This window comes from Pteropus alecto, unplaced genomic scaffold (genome assembly GCF_000325575.1).
Source record: "Pteropus alecto unplaced genomic scaffold, ASM32557v1 scaffold152, whole genome shotgun sequence".
Classification (NCBI taxonomy): domain Eukaryota; kingdom Metazoa; phylum Chordata; class Mammalia; order Chiroptera; family Pteropodidae; genus Pteropus; species Pteropus alecto.
Genome location: NW_006432227.1, coordinates 12,444,543 through 12,465,770, shown reverse-complemented (window position 1 = coordinate 12,465,770; position 21,228 = coordinate 12,444,543). Strand labels below are relative to the sequence as shown.

Here is a 21,228-nt window from a genome sequence, read left to right as displayed (position 1 = left end):
TGTTTGCTCCATATTCAAAAAAGACCCTATTTCGGGCTTGCTTAGCATACCCACTGCCACCACCATTATTGAGCCTCTCCTAAATTATCGTAATAATCTACCATTGTCTCCTCTCTCCCTCTCACGCTCACTATAGTTTACGCTCAATGAAGCAGAAAGAGTAATCCTTTCTAAATGTATCACGTCACTCCTCTGCTCACCTGGCCACATGGTTTCCCGTCTCATTCAGGGCTACAAGTTCTTATGCTGGTCTGCGAAGATCTACCCAGTCCAGACTCCATTACTTCTCCAGTTCTATCTCTTACCTGCTCCTGTCCTTCCCTTTGAGGCCTTTTTATCTCCTCTAAATAATTACTTGAATGCCACCTTCTCAATTAGGCCAATACTGACTACCTACTTAAGATTGTAAATCATCACCAATAACCACCTACTCACTCTGTCCTCTTTGCCCTATTTTTTCCATACTACCTATTGCTTTCTAATAGACTCTTTAATAATGTATCTACGTATAATGTTCATTGCTTGTTTTCTGTCTTGCCCAACTAGAACATAAGTTCTATAAGGACAAGAATTTTGTCTGCTTTGTTCAGTGTCAAAACAGTACCTGACACACAGGAGATGATCAATTACAGATATCTAATTAATTATTTGTCATCAGAAGGCGTATTTGCAATCAGAAACTCCTGGACTCTGGTCCTCCACTGAAATTTACCTGTTGTGTAATGTTAAATTGTGTCAGTATTTTGCTCATATGTTACCATTTTTAAATAAAAGTGATAGTACTTCCAGCCTGCCTTTTCTAGTAATGTTAATATGGATAATAATTAATTATAAGAAAGTTACTTTAATGTACCTCTTAAATACAATTGTTTTTAACCTCATATTTTTAATGTGCACGGTGGTATTACTTTTTCATTAAATCAACGTTCTCAGGGATTCCATAAGAAAAATCGTCTCAATGGATGAGTTTGGAAAACACTGTACATCAGATCCCTCCTTTTGAATAGTCAATTAACATTAACGATACTGAGAAATGTGAAGGAAGCAAACAAGAAGCCCGATGGACTTTGTAAATTTCTTTAAACTCAACATTTCCTAAATGGGCCACATAATCCTTTCTTCATAGAATCCTTTCTTCCACGATTTCTTTACATCCTTTCAATTTCCATGAAAGCCACTTTTGAAAAGCCTAAATTTGATGGTTCTATTAGCAGCTACTTATACATTTCCTGAAGTTTTTCCCCACTGCTTACTTATTACTGTCCATCACTTATCTATTTGGGAAGCAATTCTTACAATCAACCTTCTGCATCCCATCTTCGTTTTTTAACCCCAGGAAGATTATTCATCCATTTTATAAATGAGAAACTGAGGCTTCGGAGGGTAAAGGAATTTGCCCAAAGATAATGGTTTGAATCCAGATAAATTGGCTTCAGAATCTATACCTGTAACTATTAGTACATGCTGGCTAATTTCTTTCTACTTTGAACTGCCTTCCAAAGAACAGATGAAGAAAACAAGCTCTCAGTTACTTTGGCATATCTGTAGAAAGCTGAAAGTTCTGTTAAATATTCAGCACGATAATTCTGCAACACCTGAGAAGTTCCCCTAAATCTGCTGATAGATCCACTCTCACCAGCTACATGACATGTTGAGTAGGAACTTTTAATTCTTTCAGCCTCCAAGATATAACAAATGTCATCCAGATGACAATTAACCTGCTCTAATTGTCATTTACACTTGTGGTTGTTTTAAAAACATCCTTTGACTCTCCTTTTCTCTTGAGGTGGGGTCTATGTCCCCTTTCCTTGAATCTAGGTGGACCTACAGAGTTCAACAGAGTACAACAGAAGTTATGCTATGAGATGCTGAAGTTATCTTAGAGGCAATATGGCTTCCTCTTTGTTTACTGTAACACCTGCTCTTGGAACCCTGAGTTGCCATGTGAGAAATTCTACTACCCAGAGGCCTCCACACTGGAAGGCCACACATAGATGCTCCAGTCTTTGGTCTCAGGTGAGCAAAGCTTCCGGCCATCCCCACCAAAGAACCAGACATGAGAATGAGGCCATCTTGAATCTTCCAGGTGGAAACTCTGCCAGCTGAACTAAATAACCTTAGTTAAGGCCACACAGAGCAGAAGAATCACCTAGCCAAGTCTTACTTAAATGCTTTACCCACAAAATCATGAGATACAACACAATCTTTATTTTACTTCCACTACAGTGTGGGATTGTTTGTTACATGCAACAGATAACTGAAACAATTCTGCGGACAAAATTATATTTCGTAAGTTTATATTCTTATAAATATTATTTCTTAATAAAAATAATATTTTTTGTGAATGTTTAGATTGACTAAGTGATTTTCCTAGCATGCAAGAAAAGTCTAAAAGGGAACCCCAACATGCTGACTCGTATTTGATGAGCCCACATCTGAGGAATGTCTGTCCTCTGCCAGTATTGACTTTTTAACACAACATGGAGGAGTAAACGGCAGACTGCAGTGTGAGTTCTGGTCCTCTCTGCATTACTACCTCTGAGACCTTGGCTAAGTTATTTAACTTTTCTGAGTCATGGTTTTGTCACCTATAAAATACTATAATAGTATTCTGCCCCAATTACCTCACTTGGTTGTAGAAAAGATCTCATGGAATAATAAACATGAAAATGGTTTAAAATGTAAAGTTATGTAAATGCACCACCTTATTGGCCTTTTCCTATCACGGGCACCACTATAATTGTAACAGTGGTTTCTGTGTTGTCAAATTTCACAGCTACATCTCTGTCCTCATCTGGGAAGCATTCGTCACTGCTGACCAGGCTCTCCCTCATGATGCTTTTCAACCCTTGGCTTCCTTGATGCTTGGTTTCCTCCCACCTCAAAAGCCAGTCCTTAATTTTATTTGCATAGTCATGCTGTTCTATCAGACCTACTAATATTGGAGCTACCTAAGGGCTAGGGCTAGGCCCTCTACTCTTCTTAATCTGCATTCTCTTCCTTGGAGATATCATCCAGGAGAACAACTTTAAATAGCAACTACACCAAAAGTATGCCTTTGACTTTGACTTCTTCACTTAACTCCAGACTCACACATCTACCTGCATGGATAACACCTCCACTTCGATCTCTAAAAATAATCTTATACTAAAGATGAGAACTTGATTCCCTCCTGCTCCCCAAAATGAACTGGTTCCAGTCTTTGCCATCTCCATAAATGGAACTTCCATTCAGGGCCACTGCATGTTATTGAGCAAGTTGTGCAGAACGCAACGCAGATAGTAATATATAACAACCCTCCTGTGAGGAATTCCATTGTGTTGCTCACACCAAAAACAAAGGAATCATACTTGAGTTCTCTTATAACCTGCCTGCTGACATAATTCTTCGATTCACTGACCTACTACTTGGTTGACATTCTAGTTCAAGCACCATCATCTCCATCGTGAACCAATACGACAGCCTGCAAACTGGCTTCACATTGACAGTCTTGTTCCCATAAAATCTATTCTTGACCCAGCAGCAACAATAATTTTCATTGTAAAAGACATCATGCCTTTTCCTTCTGATCAAATTCCTCCAACAGTTTCCCAATGCACTCAAACTTATATCCTTGGTTTACGAGATCTGTCATGACCTGGCCTTGTCAACTCGACCTCATTTCATGGTGCTCTTCCCTCCGTTACTCCACTCCAGTCTTCCCGGGCACTTTCTAGTCCTTGACAGTAACACACCACCATTTTTTAAAATGCAAACTGGGGAGAGCCAGGAAAAAACTAAAAGTACTATACCTTCATGTTACTGAAGTTCTTCTTGTATATATCCCGTTTCTGGAAAAGGGCAGCTGCAAATGGTGACACTTCCAGACCCAACTGCGACATGCACTCTGTTTCTCTAAATAAGGTTAATATCTGAGGGTCAAAGTTTACAAACAATTCCCCTGTTCTCGGAGCCTTTACCAATAAAGAGGCCTCAAGTCCAACGTGAATTTCTTCAATCTACAAGAAAAGATTAACATCATTACTATAAGAAAGTTCAGTGTATACACTGGCTACCTAGGTTGGCCACTTCTAGGAATGAGGATCATTTAAATCTTCTTCCAAAGAGTTGAGCGTCTCCAATTATAGACGGTGGGGTCACTCACTCTTCTCCTAAGTTCACTTTCAGGAAAGGGCTTTCAAGTTCCTGGCGGTGACATTGTTCAGTTGATTTAACAAAACGCTTGGGTTGTGATTCTCTCACGCCCTCAGGTAAGTGGATATACGAATAGCGATGGCTTCTCAAAAGCCATGTAGCTCCCTGATACCTTCATGTCTACTCAGTTATTGTTCCTAATAAAAGTTTCACAAAACTTACTAAACTCAGTCTTCGGTTATCAAAAAAGCAACGAATAGCTCTACAGCGATATCTCTGTACTGGCTCAGACACCAAAATCTGAACCAGGAAAATGAGACGCGATTTTAGAGGGCTTGTGAGGCTGAATTTTATCCTGCAAAATACAGAAGAAAAAAAAAAAAAAACTTCCTGCCAATCTACAAAGATTGGTAGAGTATGAAATATAATTTAATTAACCTAGTATAGCCAAAGAAAATATAAGACTCCGTTTAACAGACATATTCGTGTTTACTGACACAATAAGGAACTGAATGGAGGAAAAAAAGAAAGAAATTCTAATCAACCAGGTAAAGGAACCAATAAAGGGGATCTTCTCCCATAGGCATTTGTAAATTAAATAAAAATGAGTTTCTGTTACCTGGCTTATGATTTTTCTTCATGGACATATTACTCTCTTTGACTGATTACCTACATTCAACCAAACCTGTCTTATAAAATATCCTCGAAAACCAACTTTCTGAGTGAATAAAACACTTCGATGCTCATGGAAGGTTTCCCACTGATTTGACGGTGGAGATCTTTAAAGAATATAAACGTAGAGACTCACCTGCTGGAGCCATGCCCTGTGGTAAAGAACCTCAAACTCCAGGAGGACCTGGGCCACCCTGTTGTAACTTCGAATCACAGGTCTGGCTTCCGCCGTCTGCAGCACAGTCGGCTGCTGCTGGAAAAGCTGCATTGGCTGCTGAATTCTGTGGAAGAGTTGACGGGCCCACAGGATCTTCCCAGCGATGGGGGGCTGGTCTCGGGCCAAAGGGGGGTCGCCTTTCTGCTTTGTATACAGCTTTGAGATCATATCAATGTCAGCCCCATAGTGTTCAAGGATACGCCGATATTTGTCATCAATACCAAGATTGGGTATATTCAGTCTGGTTTTTTTTTTTTGAAAAGTGAAAGGTTTGCATTAATGGGAAGATATCTAGCCATCTCTTTTATTGAGATTTATGTTAAAACACATGCTCATGGAAGAGAAAGATATGTGGCATATTTAGAAAACCAAAATGGTACCAATCCATCAATCACATTTCGATAAAGTAGGGGATTTTTTAAATAGCATTAATTCCTACAATCTAGGCAAAACTATTAACTTGGTAAGAATTTTTTCAAATTACTTAAGTATTAAGTAATATTATGATAGGTGCTTCAAAACTAAGAAAGTCTTAATCCTCTGAAGAACTTAAAGACTGACTACATTATCCAGTGTTGAGGGAGGATTTTATTTCTATTAGAATATGAAATAATAATAATAATAATAATAATAATAATAATAATATAAGCTAAACTCTATTCATATTACCCCAATTTTAGAAAACGGAACTTAGAAAATTATTCCAAATTTTTACCTTTCAAATTTCTTTAACATACTTAGAGCTTGATTTGTGTTTTGAATCTTTTCAAATGTGACATCCATGAACTTCTGCAATTCATTCTAAAACAGAATAAGGTCTGATATGAATTAGCACTGGGAAAGTCCTATTTAGCAACAAGATAAACGAGCTTCCCATTCTCTACAAATACATATAACACAGGACAAACTAAACCAGGAAAGTTAATACTCACCTGAACTTGAAAGAAAGATAAATGCCCAGAAGCCAAAACAAAAAAAGACATGACAGCCAGAGCAGCCACAGGAGTTGGGACCGTGGCAGGCTCCAGGTGTACTGGTCGGGTGGGAAGCCTGGGGTAGGCACTGGGGCTTTATCACAGCTGTGGGGCCCTAACACTCTCAACAGATCACTGCAGAAAGCCAGGGCCCTTGCAATGCTGCCCACACCACACAGGGGGGCTAATCAATTCTGTCCGCAAGTTAGGGGGAGCAGCAGGAAGAACTGCCATCTGCCTAGAGCTGGGAATGGATGGATAAAGAGGGCCCCCCAGCAGAGTTCCCACACCTTCTCTGTGAAGAGCCAGATGGTATTTTCGCCTTTGAGAGACTTAAGTCTCATTTACAGCTACTCACCTAACACTGTGCACAGGCAGCCGCCGACAATCCACAAACCACCAGATCCTGCCCACTGGCAGCCTACTGACCCCTGTTCTAGAGCTACTGAAACGCAGAGCCTGGGCCTCGCCTACAGGAGGAGTCTGAGTTCTCAGACACAAGAGATGACAGGGGTCTAACCAAAAAATGAACGCAACAGATAGTCTGAGATGGCAGCAGAAAGAATGCGAAGCCACCCACACTCCAGAAACACTTCCGTAGCCCAGGGCCAGAGACCCACACAGGAAAAGTACATAAATAACTGCTAAGAATATAAGATTAAAAAGAATGACCTCAATATCAAAGTTTTAAGCAACGCCTATTTCATAAAGCTCTCAAATCTATTTTCCAAAATGATTTTCATTGTGGACTGTCCTGAGAACCTCACACATCTTACACCATTGTACAATTGTGTCCAAAAAATACTGCACCAAAAAATGAAGCACATGATTTACCCTTTGTTCATTCTAAGATCTAGTACAGAATTGCCATTAAAATCTAAATTGAGTTAAAAAAAAAAAAAGACGGAAAAATTATTTCATTATTTTCTATTTCATGCTTCAAAGTAAAGTTCCAATCAATCTTTTTTTTTTTTCTCTCAATTTACTGGACAGAAGTGTGGGCCTCTATAATTCCAAAGAGATCATTCATTTATGAGGTAATAAAATTGGGAAGCCAGTTGCACGTGCAGTGAGAATTAGTACCTAGATAAGCTTGATTTTACAGAAGCAATTTGGCAAGACAATCAGTCGGAAATATCCAGGATAATATCTGAGGCACCGCTGGAAACAACACCTGAAGAGATGCTGCTGTTCTGGGGGCTGGCCTGTGCCATTCGACAAAGCCCTGAACTTGAAGGATGGCTAAGCCTATTAGGACACGTCCTTGCCTCTGATACTTCTCACTACTTCTACTGAAATTATAAAGAGCAGTACGGTTAGCCTACCCAAACAAATACTCGAATTTTTTTCATTACGAAAAATGTCTAAGGATAAACTATGAAGAACTAGAACATCTGTAATTCCTCTACTTCCTGCAACTTCAGACACTAGCAAATCTTTGCTGAGCCCTGACACTCGTACCTGATCGTCCCTGGTTTTCTACCCTATGGCTTCACAAAGGCCTGCACTGAGCTCTCTATAAACGTCTAAGACCTTGAAATCATCTCTTCTCCCTGAGCCTTAGACCCATTCTGACAGTCTCCTAGATCCGGCCACGGAATCCTTGCACTAGTCCTGTTATTGATTATGGGCTCTCTCTCAGCTCCTGTTCGGTTTTCTGTTCAAGCTGTTGGAACCAGCATGAACTCTAAATCTGGACAGGATTCCACGCTCTGACCCCCTCGACAGTGGAGTTCGGGACGTGATCCAAATCACCCATGCAGCCCACCCCGCCCTCCAGTGCTTCATCCTGAAAATGCCAGTTACTGAGCCTTTCCAGTCCTTTCTCCAAGACTCATCCCCCACTCCCAGCTTACTCCACCCAGACTCATGAAAAGATCAGTATTTTCACCTCGATTTGACAGAGACAAGGGCTGAATTCATGAGTTATTTAAAGGAGAGAGTGTTAAAAAGTTAGTTAAGAGAAAAATGATGGAGAAAGGGTCAAAGGAAACCAGTCATCCAACCGAAGATGGGCCATTCTTGACATGGAACAAAAATAACAGCATTGAATTTAAGGGGAAAAAAGATTAAGAAGAATGAAAACTAATCTCTATAACTAATACTCAAAAGCCGGGTTGTAGAACAATTATAAAGTTATATTCTAAGTATTATTCAACGTGGGCACATCTTGAAAAGCTCTCCCAATCTCACCCGTTTCCCTCCATTTACTTGGAAAAATTAACACTGTTCTGGCATCAAGCACCGCCTCCCTTCTGAGCCTGGTCCCAGGCAAACAGAAGTATGAACAAGGCTCTCATCTAGCCTGATGGGTTATAGCAATTCTCAGATTCTATGTAATGTTTTGCTGGCCTGTCCTCCCTCCAAGTTCCTTTAGCACTTCTTTGGACTATGTCTTTGATCTTTGCATCCTCACTACCTGGTACAATATTAGAAAATTATTCTTCTAACATATATGTGCTTATATTTCAATCACAGCACATGTCTGCCTCTGACTGCAAGCTCTGAGGACAAACGTATTTGATTTATTTCTATCTTCATAAGCCACAGCCTAATACATAATTGATGTACAGTAAATGCTTGTTTAATTATAATAAACCTAGCTCTTATTAATTCATTACTCACACATCAATTCAGCAAACATTCTTTGCTCTCCAACTATATAAGGTGCCACCCACTAGGCCCAGGTGACACAAATAAGAAAGAAAACAATCCTGCCTTCAAGGTGTTCACCGTCTACCTGTATTCCACCTATGAGCTACTGAAGCACCACATAACTGAAACTGCAGGGAAACAGGTGAAAACTTGACAAACGAACGCTGATCATGGAGCACAGAATCAAGATCTGCACTGTCCATCATTTTCCAACAAGACGAAATCGAGATCCGTAGTCCTTACGTCTGACTCGGCCCCCAAAGGTAGTCTTTTGCCTAAATTATTACAGGTATTATATCTTCCCATCAACTGAAATGTTTCTAATAGCATAAGGGTTAAAAACTTGAATCCTAGAACCAGAACGCCTGGGTCTAACCCCAAGGCTAGCACTTGTTATTTCTGTGACTTTGGACAAGTCACTCAACCTCACTGCCTGAGTGTCCTCCTCTGCAAAGTGAGAGTACTGCGCGTATCCGCTTTAGAACAGTACCTGACACATGGAATTGGCTGGTTTTATTATGATTCCCTCTACCACCGAAGCCACCCCTCCAAAACCGCCTCAGAGCTCTTTTTCCCATATGTGTACCAATTTATTTTGAAACAAAAATTCTGGAAAAGAGGTAACAGAAGGCCATTTTCCTTTGATAATCAGAAAGGTACCCATTTTGCACGTCACCGGGATGAAAAGAAGTCTGCCTATTAATTATGGTAGATAACTACTGGGTTGATAACAAACATTGCCAACTAGCCCAGAGGACCCCAGCCCACCCGCTCTCAGCACATGACCCCACAGGTGACAGGCCCAGTGCTAGGAACCCCATGAGGACTGGCCAATCCAACCTCTTCCTTAGGAATTGGGAGCTGAGGCCAGTCCTGTGACATGTTCTCAGAAGCTGCTCTGTGGACCGGAAGTCAAGATGGCTGGTCTGCAGTGAGCAGAGGTGGCAGTGGGGGTGCGGGAGAAGGAAGAAAGTGGTCCAGATGCTGAGTCAGTCTTGGGACCGCTGTTTCTAGGGCCAGCTGCAGCCCTGCCTTTACAATCTGTCAGATGTTGCTGACCATTTGCTTAAACGACCTCTGGTCATAATCATTGCTATAAAGGTAACAAACAAATGGAAACAACTTTCTATATCTAATAATACCACGTCTCAACAGAAGATGAAAGTTAATTTTCTAAGAACTAAGATAGAAGACATGCAGAAGTCTGTGATTACAGATCACTATCCAAAGCTATATTTACGACGCTTTAATCTATGAAAAAGAGCCTTCAATTATTAATCCGAAATCACAAAACACAGGCCAAGGTTGCTATCGGTCACCTCCGTGATGAAGATGCCCTTCCTTCTGAATGGATCATGATTAGTGGCATTACCGCCTCAGAGCTCTTTTTTTCCATTCAGAGAGAATGGAAAAAATAAATATGTGACTGTCAACGGAAATGTTATTATATAACCTACATGAAGGTCATTAGTCTGCTTGCAAAATTCTTCATAATCCTGGTCGAAATCCATTTTCCGCTGGTCTAAGAAATTATATTCCTTTTTCTTTATGGTGGCAACAATACCCTGAAATATTATGAAAGAAATAATACAATATTTCAATATTCTTGCATTACTTAATTAAATATAACCTTTAAATGTAGAACCTGAAAAATCATTACCAAAAAAGCAACTTAAAAGAGGCCCATTTCTTTAGTTACATAGCTTAATGCTTATTACAGCAGTATAATGTTGCCTATTGCATTACAAGAAAACATTTGGAAAGCGTTCTCATGAGGTTTTATATGTTTTTAAAGGAAAATATAAAATAAAGATCACATCCGAAAAAGTAGGAGTGTTTTCTCTAAAAATGTCTTATCAATCACATCTGAAATAATAAAAACGAAGCCCAGAGTAGCAGTTAATAAAATATTTTTCATTGAAAAGTCTGACTTCTCAGAAAATAAATAAGACAATAGAACACAAACTTGGGAAGAAAATAGTTATGTTATAATATCTACAGGTGAAATACTATCTTCTAAGCCTCAAGTGTCTTAAATAAAATGTCAGACCACCATCCACCATCCAAAGACTCACTAGAATTAATTGCTTCCTCCTGCCCTGCAAAGCTGTAGTCCATGAGTACAAGAGTACAAATTAGGCAATTTATCTCCTTGAAAACTGTATTACCCACCGTTTTGTTTGCTCTGAATAATGAGCTATAATGCTCTGTGATTATTCTTAACCAGGTACTAAGCCATTCACAAACTCAGGAGCCCACACTGTTGACACAGGCATATAATTTTTATGAAGAATGTTAGGCCTCTGTCTGCAATCTCCTCTTCAAAGTCATTTCCATTTACACATCGATTCAAATCTCTCAATAGACAAACATGTATAAACTGCTTAACTTCTTGAATCAAGTTTACTAGTTAAAACAATCTACTCTTTCATGCTGCATAACTACAAAATTAGTTCTATTTAGAAATTGTGTGTATGTATAAATGCTACTCATCGTGTTATAAGAAATGTGTAAAAAAGTATGAAAAAGTTATACTTCCATATTTAAATATGGTAATTTAAAAGATCAGAAGTCCTTAGAAAATTCTGTTCTATGATTGGATTTTTTCTTGTTTTTTCTTTTATTAAATTTATTGGGGCGACATTGGTTAATAAAATTATAGAGGTTTCAACTGTACAATTCAATAATATGTCATATGTATATTGCGTTGTGTGTTCACCACCCAAAGTTAAATTTCCTATCGTCACCATATATTTGTCCCCCTTTACCCTTACCTACTTCCCCTACACTCCCCTCCCCTCTGATAACCACCAAACTGTTGTCTGTGTCCATGATTTAATGGTCACTGAAGAGTACTGATTTAACTAAACTGATTAACTGTGACTTTTGAGCCAACTAATGAAACTCAGTCTACATCCCTTACCTGACAGATGTTTACTGCACACCTATTACGTGCCAGTAAACTCTGAAGACACAGGAATGAACAGAACAAACAGATGTCCGCACCCTGGGGGAACTTAAATCCTTGGTTGGGGAGAGAGAGTCAGAATCTATGTGAGTCACAAATAAATAAGCAGGATAATTTTAGACAGGGATAAAATGAGTAACGTGACAAAGAGTGATTGAGGTGAAACAGAAGTCAAGGAAAAACTTAAATAAGGGTCATTTAAATCAAGATCTGGAGGACAAGGGGGAAATAACTGTGTGATAATCCAGGACAGAACTTTCCAGAAAGAAAGCACTGCGAGCCGAAGGCGGACTGAATCGTGTCTGGGATAGAAGAGGAAGAGGAGAGCAGGCAGCAGTGACGGGGCCTTGACAGCCAGGTGAGGAGGCTGAGATCCATTTTCGTAGACACTATTTTGAGTTTCTGACATTTACACTAACGTACGAATATCTCACCTGAAGTTTTCATGCATTGTCTACATTTTACCTCACTATCCTCCAGGATGCTTTGAGTTTCAAAGCAATTTCTCTTCCCGATATTTGTATGAGATTAAAATATCTTTTTATCGGGTTTAAATGTTTTTATCTTCCTTTGGATGGACAGTTCAACTTCTCATTCAGAAATAAACTTCAGAAATATGTTCCAAAGTTATTTTTTCATTAAGATAGAAAATAAGTTCCGGATTGAAAAATAAATGGATATATTCCCTCTTCCTCTTGTAAAATTGTAGGCTTCAAAGTGTAGATTTTCTACCTTGCAGGTTACACAGATTCACCTAAAATGTTTCCACTATATAAAAAAGGTCTTTCCTTTTTCTCTCCCAAATCTGGTGTACTCAGGAAATTAAAAAGACTCTTTATACTGGCCTAAACTATTAAAGCACAAAAAGCAATGTGTGGCAATAAATTATATGATCCTTTTCAAATACAAAAAAAAAAAAGCAATTTTAGTGTCACTGTCCCTAAACAAGGAAAAACTTGGCTATTCTGCACTAAGAAGTTAAAACACATTTTCTTTGTAAATGGCTTTTTTAAAATCTTCAAAACATCACTAGATCATAGTGCCCATTTTAAGACCTAAGATTAGTCACACATGTACCCTGAAAAGATAAAGTAGCTAAAATCAAAATAACTAGGAATGGTAGAGCTAAAATAAAATTCAGTTCCTTTTATTTTTAACACGTATCCAAATAAAATGCTTAAATCCAGAGACAATCTGATGCCACGCAGAACTCAGTGTCCACTCGTGTCTGACGCACAGTATTTGCTTCGTTGCCTGATGCATAGTATTTGCTTATTAGACATGTCTTACATGAATAAAGGGATAAGTTATAGTTAAACATTCTCCTGTGCTACTCATGAAAACGCTTTTACTAATGATGATTAATTTCACACTATTGGGAAGTCATTCTCATAACCATACACCTGAAAAGAACATATTAGCACCAATACATAATCCTCAAGTAAACTTAATTTCTCTATGATTTAAGGGCCACAAGCTTATATTTTACATTATGAACTATCTGAATCATCCCAAACATAATTATTTGCATAAAATGTCAACATTTTAGTTATGGATAAGAGTAATGAATTTAGTTTTAAAGTAAAATACCTGGTATTTAGTGACCATGTCCTCCAGCCCTTCGATTTTAGACTCTTGCAGAACTGAATATGTCTTAAAAGTCGTAAAGATGTCTATTATCTTGGCAAGACGTCGATGGAAAGTTTCAAATTTTCCAAAAATGTACATCTCGCTAAATTCAAACTGTTTTTCATTTGGATCTTGTTTGAGCTTTTGTTTCATCTTGTGAAAGCAGTCCTGGTATTCCTGACAATGAAACACCAAAACAGAAGAAAGGAAACCACCAGAGACATTGACTGTGTTCCCCTAAAGTGAGGGTGGCGGCGACGTCAGAGTGGAATGGCAAACCCTTCCACTTTCCTGCCTTAGAATTTCCTCATCCTGCAGCCTGGAGTATCACCTTTCCCTCTTCCCACCTACCAAACTCCTGATTGCTCATAATGCAACTCAGAGACGCAGGCTTTGCACCTCGGTCCCATCTTGTTGGGAACAGCCTCACTCTGTGTCTACCTCCCCATTCGCCCGTAAGAAGCTTAAGGAAAACTATCTCACCTTAGTCCTCTTTGTACCTTCGGTACTTAGTATGGCATCGGGAGAGCAGGTCCCCAGAGAGGACGGAATAAGTGGATGAATTTTCTAGGAAGGCTTATTAACATTCAATTTTCTTAACAGAAATAAGTACTGTTCTTTTTGGCAACCGACGATATAATTGCTAAATAATTTAGGACTCGTCGGCAAAAACGATGGACATAATGAAACGTGTTCCAAATACATTATTGGGCTGGCAGTTACCTGTTTAAGTTTAATTGCGGATAATATTTTTTCCACAACAACATCCTGAGGCTGGCTCCACACGGACGCGGTCCCATTGTTGGTGATGTAAGCTTTACACGCAGATATCATCTGATTGGTCACCTGGAGTTTTCCAACGAAACGATGTTACGCACACTAAACAGCCATCAATTATAAATTGGACTATAGGGTCTTTAACTCTTCTACCTCTCAGAGTATATGATCTGTGAACTTGAACTTTGGATTTATTTGTTTCCATAGCACTGATGATCAAGCACTAGCCTTTTTTTATTTTATTTTTTTTTGGCTTTATTGAGATATAATTGACAAATGAAAATCATATATGTTTAAGGTGTACAATGTGATGATTTAATATACCTAGTGAAATGATTACCACAATCAAGTTAATTAACATCCATCACATCACATAGTTATTTTTCACATATGCAGTGGGAGCATTTAAGATCTGCTCACTCAGCAAATGTCGAGTATACAATACAGTATTATTATTATTAACAATAGTCTCCACGCTTACATTAGGTCCCCAGAACTCACTCATCTTATAATTGTCAGTCCTTTTGACTGACATCTCCCCACTCCTCCCGCCTCCCCAGCCCCTGGCGACCACCATTCTCTTCTCTGCTTCTATTTATTTGACTTTTTTAGATTCCACAGATATACTGTCAAAGTCATTTGCGAAATCACAGAGTTGGAAGCAACGAAAAAAATCAGCAATTCTGGCCCCTTGTGGATGCAGGACGAATGTCTTAACCAACCAAGAAATGATTCCCTTTTAGCCTAAAAGGTGTCGGGAGCTGCCCCGATCTCCTTCGGTAGCTTGCTCTAACATCTAACTCACAGTTTCAAAGTGCCCGGTGAAAGACTGACACCCGGACCACTTCACGCCACCATGACCTGTAGCAGAAAGGCCAAAAGAAGGTGGCAACAGAGAAAAGAGCAAAACTAATAATGTAGGTGACCGCTAACATTGTATTCATCCCTCCAAACTTAAAAAAAATTAAAAATAAATAAAATAAAGTTCAGAATTTTCCAGGTGATATTTTTTTAGAAATTAAAAAGAAAATTAGATGACTTCTGTGTGTATGGATATGATGGCTGGGATTTGCAATGCGAAGGTTGAGAGCATAAGCTAAACGAGATTGGTCATGTGTTGACAGTTGCCGAATCTGCAAGACATGTACACAGGGGTTTCAGGTATATGATTCAAAATGTCCATAATGTAAGGTTTTTGGGATTTAGATAAATGGCAGTTTCACAATTTTCTTCAAAAACCAAGACCTGCAAATAACATGCATGAAACCTAGAGTCATGATGCAAGTTGACTTTTGAGTCTCTTACCCAGAAAACTTCCTACGTGACTTCCTCCAACATGCAGTTCTAAAGTGTGAAGAAGTTGGGAAAGGGTCTCGTGGCGTTACCTCCTTTCTAACGAACATGAGAGCAGAAGGAAGAGTTTCCTGTTGTGCCCTCGAGGCTGGATGTCCCTATTCCCAGGAAAAATCATGACTCCTACTGCATTAGTATTCAAGACATAAGTCCTGATGAGTTGAAAATTCCTCTATTTTAATATGACATTTAAAACTTCTGCCTTGGTAATGAAAAAGTCATTTACTTCTTAGAGGCCATTCATTCGTAACAGGAAAAGCAACAGAGCTCACCGCGAACACTTAGGAGTCAGGACATAAGGTTTAAACGTCATTATATTTTTTGGCAGAATCATTACAATTGCTTTATGGGTTACCAGAACATTGCAAGTGGCTTTTAGTACCATGATTACAGTCCTAATAATACCAAGAAAACAACTGTGGCATCGAATAGATTTGGTATAGTGGCATATAAAATACGAAACAGGAAATAGTTCAATATAGTTTTTCTTAATTAAAATTTACCCAGTGGGAATAAATAATGTGCCAAAAAAAATAGGGATTGAAATTTCAAAAAGAATCTTTTTTATTTTTACTATATAAATTACTCAATATTTATTATAATTATTACTTTGAGAAAGAATACTTTATGATTTGCTAGAATCAGCTTCTCACATAAATTTAATTCTATCTCTATTGAGAGATTAATCTTTTTTTTTTTTTTTGCAGTTGTAGCATAAATAGACATTGGATTGTGCTAATGTGGTAAAATTTGTAATTACCAAAGAATTGACCATTGGTAAAGAAATATAAGTGACCGTGGACTTTATGCTGTGCACTTACCTTTACAAACAGCGATGTGATCTTCTCAGAGGTGTTATAGTAATGAGAGATACTATAGATCATTTTAATTGCATTTATAAGTGTAGGAATAGCATCGATCATGGATATCTTGAACAAAACACAAAAGTTTTCAGAGAAACAAATATCAAATTCAGCAAAATTTTAATAGTTCAATCATTCAATTTTCATTAAAATAAAGTTTAGCTACAATTTTTACTTAAATTTTTAAACTATTATGTAACGCTTTACATAAATATATTTAAGGGTAATTTTATTGTTTAGTCATATGCAGTTAAGCAAATTTTACTTCAATGCAAGAAACATTAACTTTCTACTAATAACAAAGAGGCTGTATTAACAGTCAATTTTGTAATCAATAAAAGCAGGTACTTTCTAAAGTTAAAAGATTAAAAGACACCATCTAATGATGTTTCCCACAGTTCACTGAGTGTAGCCCATGTCAACTGCAATATTCAATGAAATATGCAAGTTTTTAAAATATAACATCACACATACATCAATAGACAGACAGACATGTGTATATACATAAAATTTTCTCAAGAATAAAAAGAGATTTCTAAGACTTTCCCAACAGACTGTAATATCTACAAACCAAAACTCCACACTCAATTCAGCTGGCACAAAAGGGCCATAAACAGGCTAAGGGAGTAGAAATCTTTAACTTACAGGGTCACTGCTGTACAAGGGGTCACAGCATTTTTCAAGTGTGTACAAATATTTGACATTGTCCTTCGCTTCATTAGATGCATCAGTGATTCGAATATCCATCTCCCGCCAAGTCTAAGCACAGTACAGAGAAGCGATTTTAATGTAATTATTAATAGAGGAACTTCCAACATAATAGCTTTCAGAGTCATCACAAGTCCTTTAGGTCAGACTTTCGGTTCACCCTGCACGTCTTGCATAAAACTGAATCCAGAGGGATGAAGAACACTGCCACACTGAAGAACAACTTTAAATTTTTGACTAAGTTTAAAGGTACCTCCCCCAGGCCTTCTCTTATAAAATCTACTCAATAACTAAGAAAGAGCTTCAAGAGGTACCATTTCCCTTTCGGCCCACACCTTCTCTCTTCCACTGGCTACTGGATCCACTTTGCATCTCACTCCCATATTTTCCATCTTCTCTCTATTCTAACCTGAAATTCCTTTTCCCTATATACCTATGCTTTTGTTCATCCATTAATGAAGCAATTATTTATTAACTGTCAACCACATGCCAGGACTGTGCTGTGAGCAAGAAACTTCATAATGGCAGGACATCCAAAAGTGGGAGAAGTGAAAAAAAGATGATTCAGCACAAGCCAACACGTTCAATTGACTTCGTGGAAGTCCTACTGATAATATTTCTAAACGATATTGCAATGAAATGATCGCATTTCTTTGAGCAATGATATAAGGAAAATCTAAAGCACAGGTATTGAAACAAATTATTATTATTTAAACTATTTTCATAGATTGAAACATCCATGCAAATCATTAATAAATAGTCTTTATGGCACCAATGCCAGGTGTGCTAGGCACACCTGTCCCCAATGATCACTGACTCTTGGTATTCATATTCTTGTGTTACCCCTGCACTTGATCATGGGCTGAATCTGACGATTCACTTCTAATAAACGGAATGTGACAAAAATGATGGGAATTCACTTCTGGGATAAATTTATCAAAAGACCGTGGCTTCATAACATGTATAACCATGTTACCTGCAATACCTTCTAATAATACACATACATACAGGTACATCAGCCAACAAATATCTTTAATTCAAAGGCTATTTCCACACCAATTATGAAAGAGCAACATTAACGAGTCTTAAATTTTTTTTCATGAAGGTATAATGACATTTTTTTCTGTTCCCAATTACTCTATGACCTGAAATATTCCATGACATGAAATTCCCATACATTTCATAAAGCAAAAGAAAATGGCCGACAACCTTCAGAAGTTTCGACTTGGCAGCAGCAAGAACCGCCAACACAGCCTTCACGTCTGGGCTTTTCAGTTGATCCAGAAGGTAGTTGAATGTGGACAGTCTCTTCTTCCAGTGCTCCAGCTCGGCTCGGGGCCCGAGGTCATCCGCCTCCTTCCGCAGCTGGTTGTTTTCAGCGAGGACCTGCGAATGCACAGGACAAAGAAGCACCGTGTATGGCTGGAGAGATAAGCATCATATGTAGGCAAAAAATGAGTAAAGAAGTAAATGACGCTATCCAAATCACGCTATAGTTTTATTCATTTGTCTGCTTTGAATGATGGCCTTTTACTAACTTAGCATGCACCCATTTTTTAAACTTCCACGACAATTTAGTTGACTTGTTCTAACTGAAAACTACTCATTTAAGGAAACTTACTGAACTTTGGGAGGACGTGACCTCAAAGGTTTCCGCGTGTATTCACCTACTGCAAGACTGCAAAGCAATGTCACCCCTATTACGTTGCTTCATTTCATTTGCGCTCATTTTTTGATGTAATGTCAACCTTTTCTTAAGACTTTTCTGAAAATATTTTTTTTTTTTAGGTGAGGCAACCCTTGGTTGACCTCACAGATTGCAAGGACCTTGTCAGCTTACAATCTCTTTTTTTTTTTTACACCTACAGCACCTGGTCTTCCTAGGTGGTCTCCCATCCAAGTACTAACCAGGCCCAACCCTGCTTAGTTTCCCAGATCAGACGGGATCGGGCTTGCTCAAGGTGGCATGGCCGTAGGCTTGAAAATATTATTTTAAGGTTCAGTCTCGAGCTCCCTTTCGGAGGACTCACTGAATTAGAAAACTCTATTTCTAAAGGCGTCTTCATCAAAGTAAATTATATTTTGAGAAAAAAAAATAGCAAAGGGCTGTCCTCTAGTTATGTAAGTATAAAGAATCATTAACTTTCATCTCTTAGCATTCTTATATCTCTTCTTAATGACTATAAATTAAAACCATGTGAACCTCTCACCTTTTCAGGTAAGTGGTAAAATACTTAGGCAAATGGGAATGGCATATGATATACCTTCTTCCATTGGTTAGTTCAATAACGTGGCATCTGGAACTGACGTTTGTTTTCTGGAAATTACCTGTTCTGTCTGTTTGATCCATACTTTCATACAACCTTCTATTTTTTCCAGAGTCTCGGGGTTATTAGCTAGCGTCAGGTAGTCTACTGGCTCCTTCAGGGTTTTCAATTCAAATATGTCACACTTTTGAAGGTTCACCTAATTAAAATGAAAATTAAATAATAAGGTGATGCTTTTTAAGCACGCACGCACACACACACACACACACGCACGCACGCACGCACACACACACACACTTCTGGTTGACCCCTCGGCTGAGAAGGATCTTCAGGGGACCTTCTGGTCTACACCACTCTGCCCTCTGAAGAAAGATCGCGAAAGCACAGTGAAATACGAAATGCCCAATTCCGCCACACACTGAGCACACCACTGCAGAAGATGGAGTCTGAGGTCAAAGTGTGGGTCAAGAAGAGCAAAAGACTGAACTAGACAGAAAGAGAGTTATAACATCACAGAATCTGGGAATTAATAGGGAACTTGGAAATTAAAAAGTCAACTCATAAAACCAAAGAAAGCAGGGACGCTTCCAAGAAATTGATAGGGGGGAGGAGTAATTTCTCATCCATCATTCTTTTTTTAAAAATACTAACCGGAGAGAAAGGCTCTCATGTCCTTACCCAATAATGTCTTTAGAGTTAGCAAGTTCAATGGCAAACTCGCGAATTTGCTTTTTATTTGGGGAAGAAGAGGGCAGGGAAGGAGGTATGTTGGATTTCGACTTGACAATGAAACCTCATGTATTTTTAAACACACAATATAAAATGGAAATATTAATAATAAATCAAATCAAATCAAAATATTGATTTAATGAGGCCGTTTTCCTTACGGTAAATGTGCACCTGGCACCGCGAATCTCTAAATTCAAGTCTCAGGCTCAAGCCCACTTTACCAGCAACAGAGCTAATGTGTTTCTCTCAGTCGGCTCAGAACCAGCATGAAAGGGTGTGGGTTTTTCACCCTCCAACACCAACATGGCCAAGGAGCCATGAAGTCCAGGCCCTAAGGGCTTCTTGGTAAACCAAGGGAAAACCAGAAAGCACGCTAGATGCAGAAGGCAGAAGGTGCAGGCTGGGGAGTGGAGGGCACCGGATGCTGGGGGCTCACGCTGCTCCCTTCAAACCAGCCTGTGGGATGAGGCTGAGCCGCTGCCCCCAGTACCAGCTATAAAGGGACACTGCAGCACCTGAAGAGCCCTTCAAGGTTTCCTGTTTCTGTCACTTGGCATCCTAATAACATCCTGCCAGCACTGACCTCTACTAGGCCCTAGTCCTGGCCCCCCAAGTCCAACCGTGGTCAGAGGCTCTTCATCTATCCCACCCAAATGAGGCTCAGAGCATTGCCCTGTCCTGCCTGCACCTGACCTTGGCACTTGGCATTTTTCACACTGCTCCCCTCTGACAGAGCTCTGAAAACCCGCCGGGGCAGTGCATGCCTCCACACCCCTGTGCCTTGGCTCATGCTGCCCCAGAACGGAAGGACTTCCCAGCACACCTGTACTCCCGACTCCTCCCACTCTGCACGGTCCACCTGCCACACCTAGACGACTCCTCAGTTTCATGGGGAGGGCTCTGGGCTTCAAGAACTGACACTACCTACGTCCTGTGTGGGAATCCATCCCAGTTTTTTCAATACCTCTGCTATAAAATGAAGTGAAATCATATGAAAGCGTGGCTTTTTTAGGTAGAGTAATAATTTAATTTGGTTCCACTTGTATTTTACTATGGCCGGAATCATAGTTGTTAGTATAACTCAGAAGTTGGCTGCAATTGTCCTGCGCCGGTCTACATGGAATGTGTTCAACTCCCCCATTCTGCATCCTTTAGGGAGCCCGCCTCCCTCCATCCCCGCCCCGCCCTCCCAGTATCCCAGTAGGTCTCAGTAGGTCTCAGTGTTCCCTGGAGGAGGGTGAGTGTTCTACTGTCACTGGTATCACGTAGGCCCCCTCTTTCC

General features: G+C 39.3%; 1 protein-coding gene and 1 pseudogene across 1 annotated transcript in view; both read right to left on the bottom strand.

Annotated features, from left to right (window-relative positions):
• DNAH5 (dynein axonemal heavy chain 5) overlaps positions 1-21,228 on the bottom strand; it is a 249,328-nt gene that overhangs the window by 153,550 nt on the left and 74,550 nt on the right. The window contains exons 12-21 of the mRNA XM_025043546.1: positions 19,279-19,416; positions 18,160-18,336; positions 16,888-17,001; positions 16,201-16,308; positions 13,973-14,095; positions 13,211-13,426; positions 10,110-10,217; positions 5,739-5,824; positions 4,943-5,264; positions 3,792-3,998 (exon numbers count right to left, since the gene is read on the bottom strand). Coding sequence (XP_024899314.1) covers positions 3,792-3,998; positions 4,943-5,264; positions 5,739-5,824; positions 10,110-10,217; positions 13,211-13,426; positions 13,973-14,095; positions 16,201-16,308; positions 16,888-17,001; positions 18,160-18,336; positions 19,279-19,416 — 1,599 coding nt within the window. The remainder of the gene's footprint in view (positions 1-3,791; positions 3,999-4,942; positions 5,265-5,738; positions 5,825-10,109; positions 10,218-13,210; positions 13,427-13,972; positions 14,096-16,200; positions 16,309-16,887; positions 17,002-18,159; positions 18,337-19,278; positions 19,417-21,228) is intronic.
• Positions 18,810-18,928, bottom strand: LOC112475895 (annotated as a pseudogene).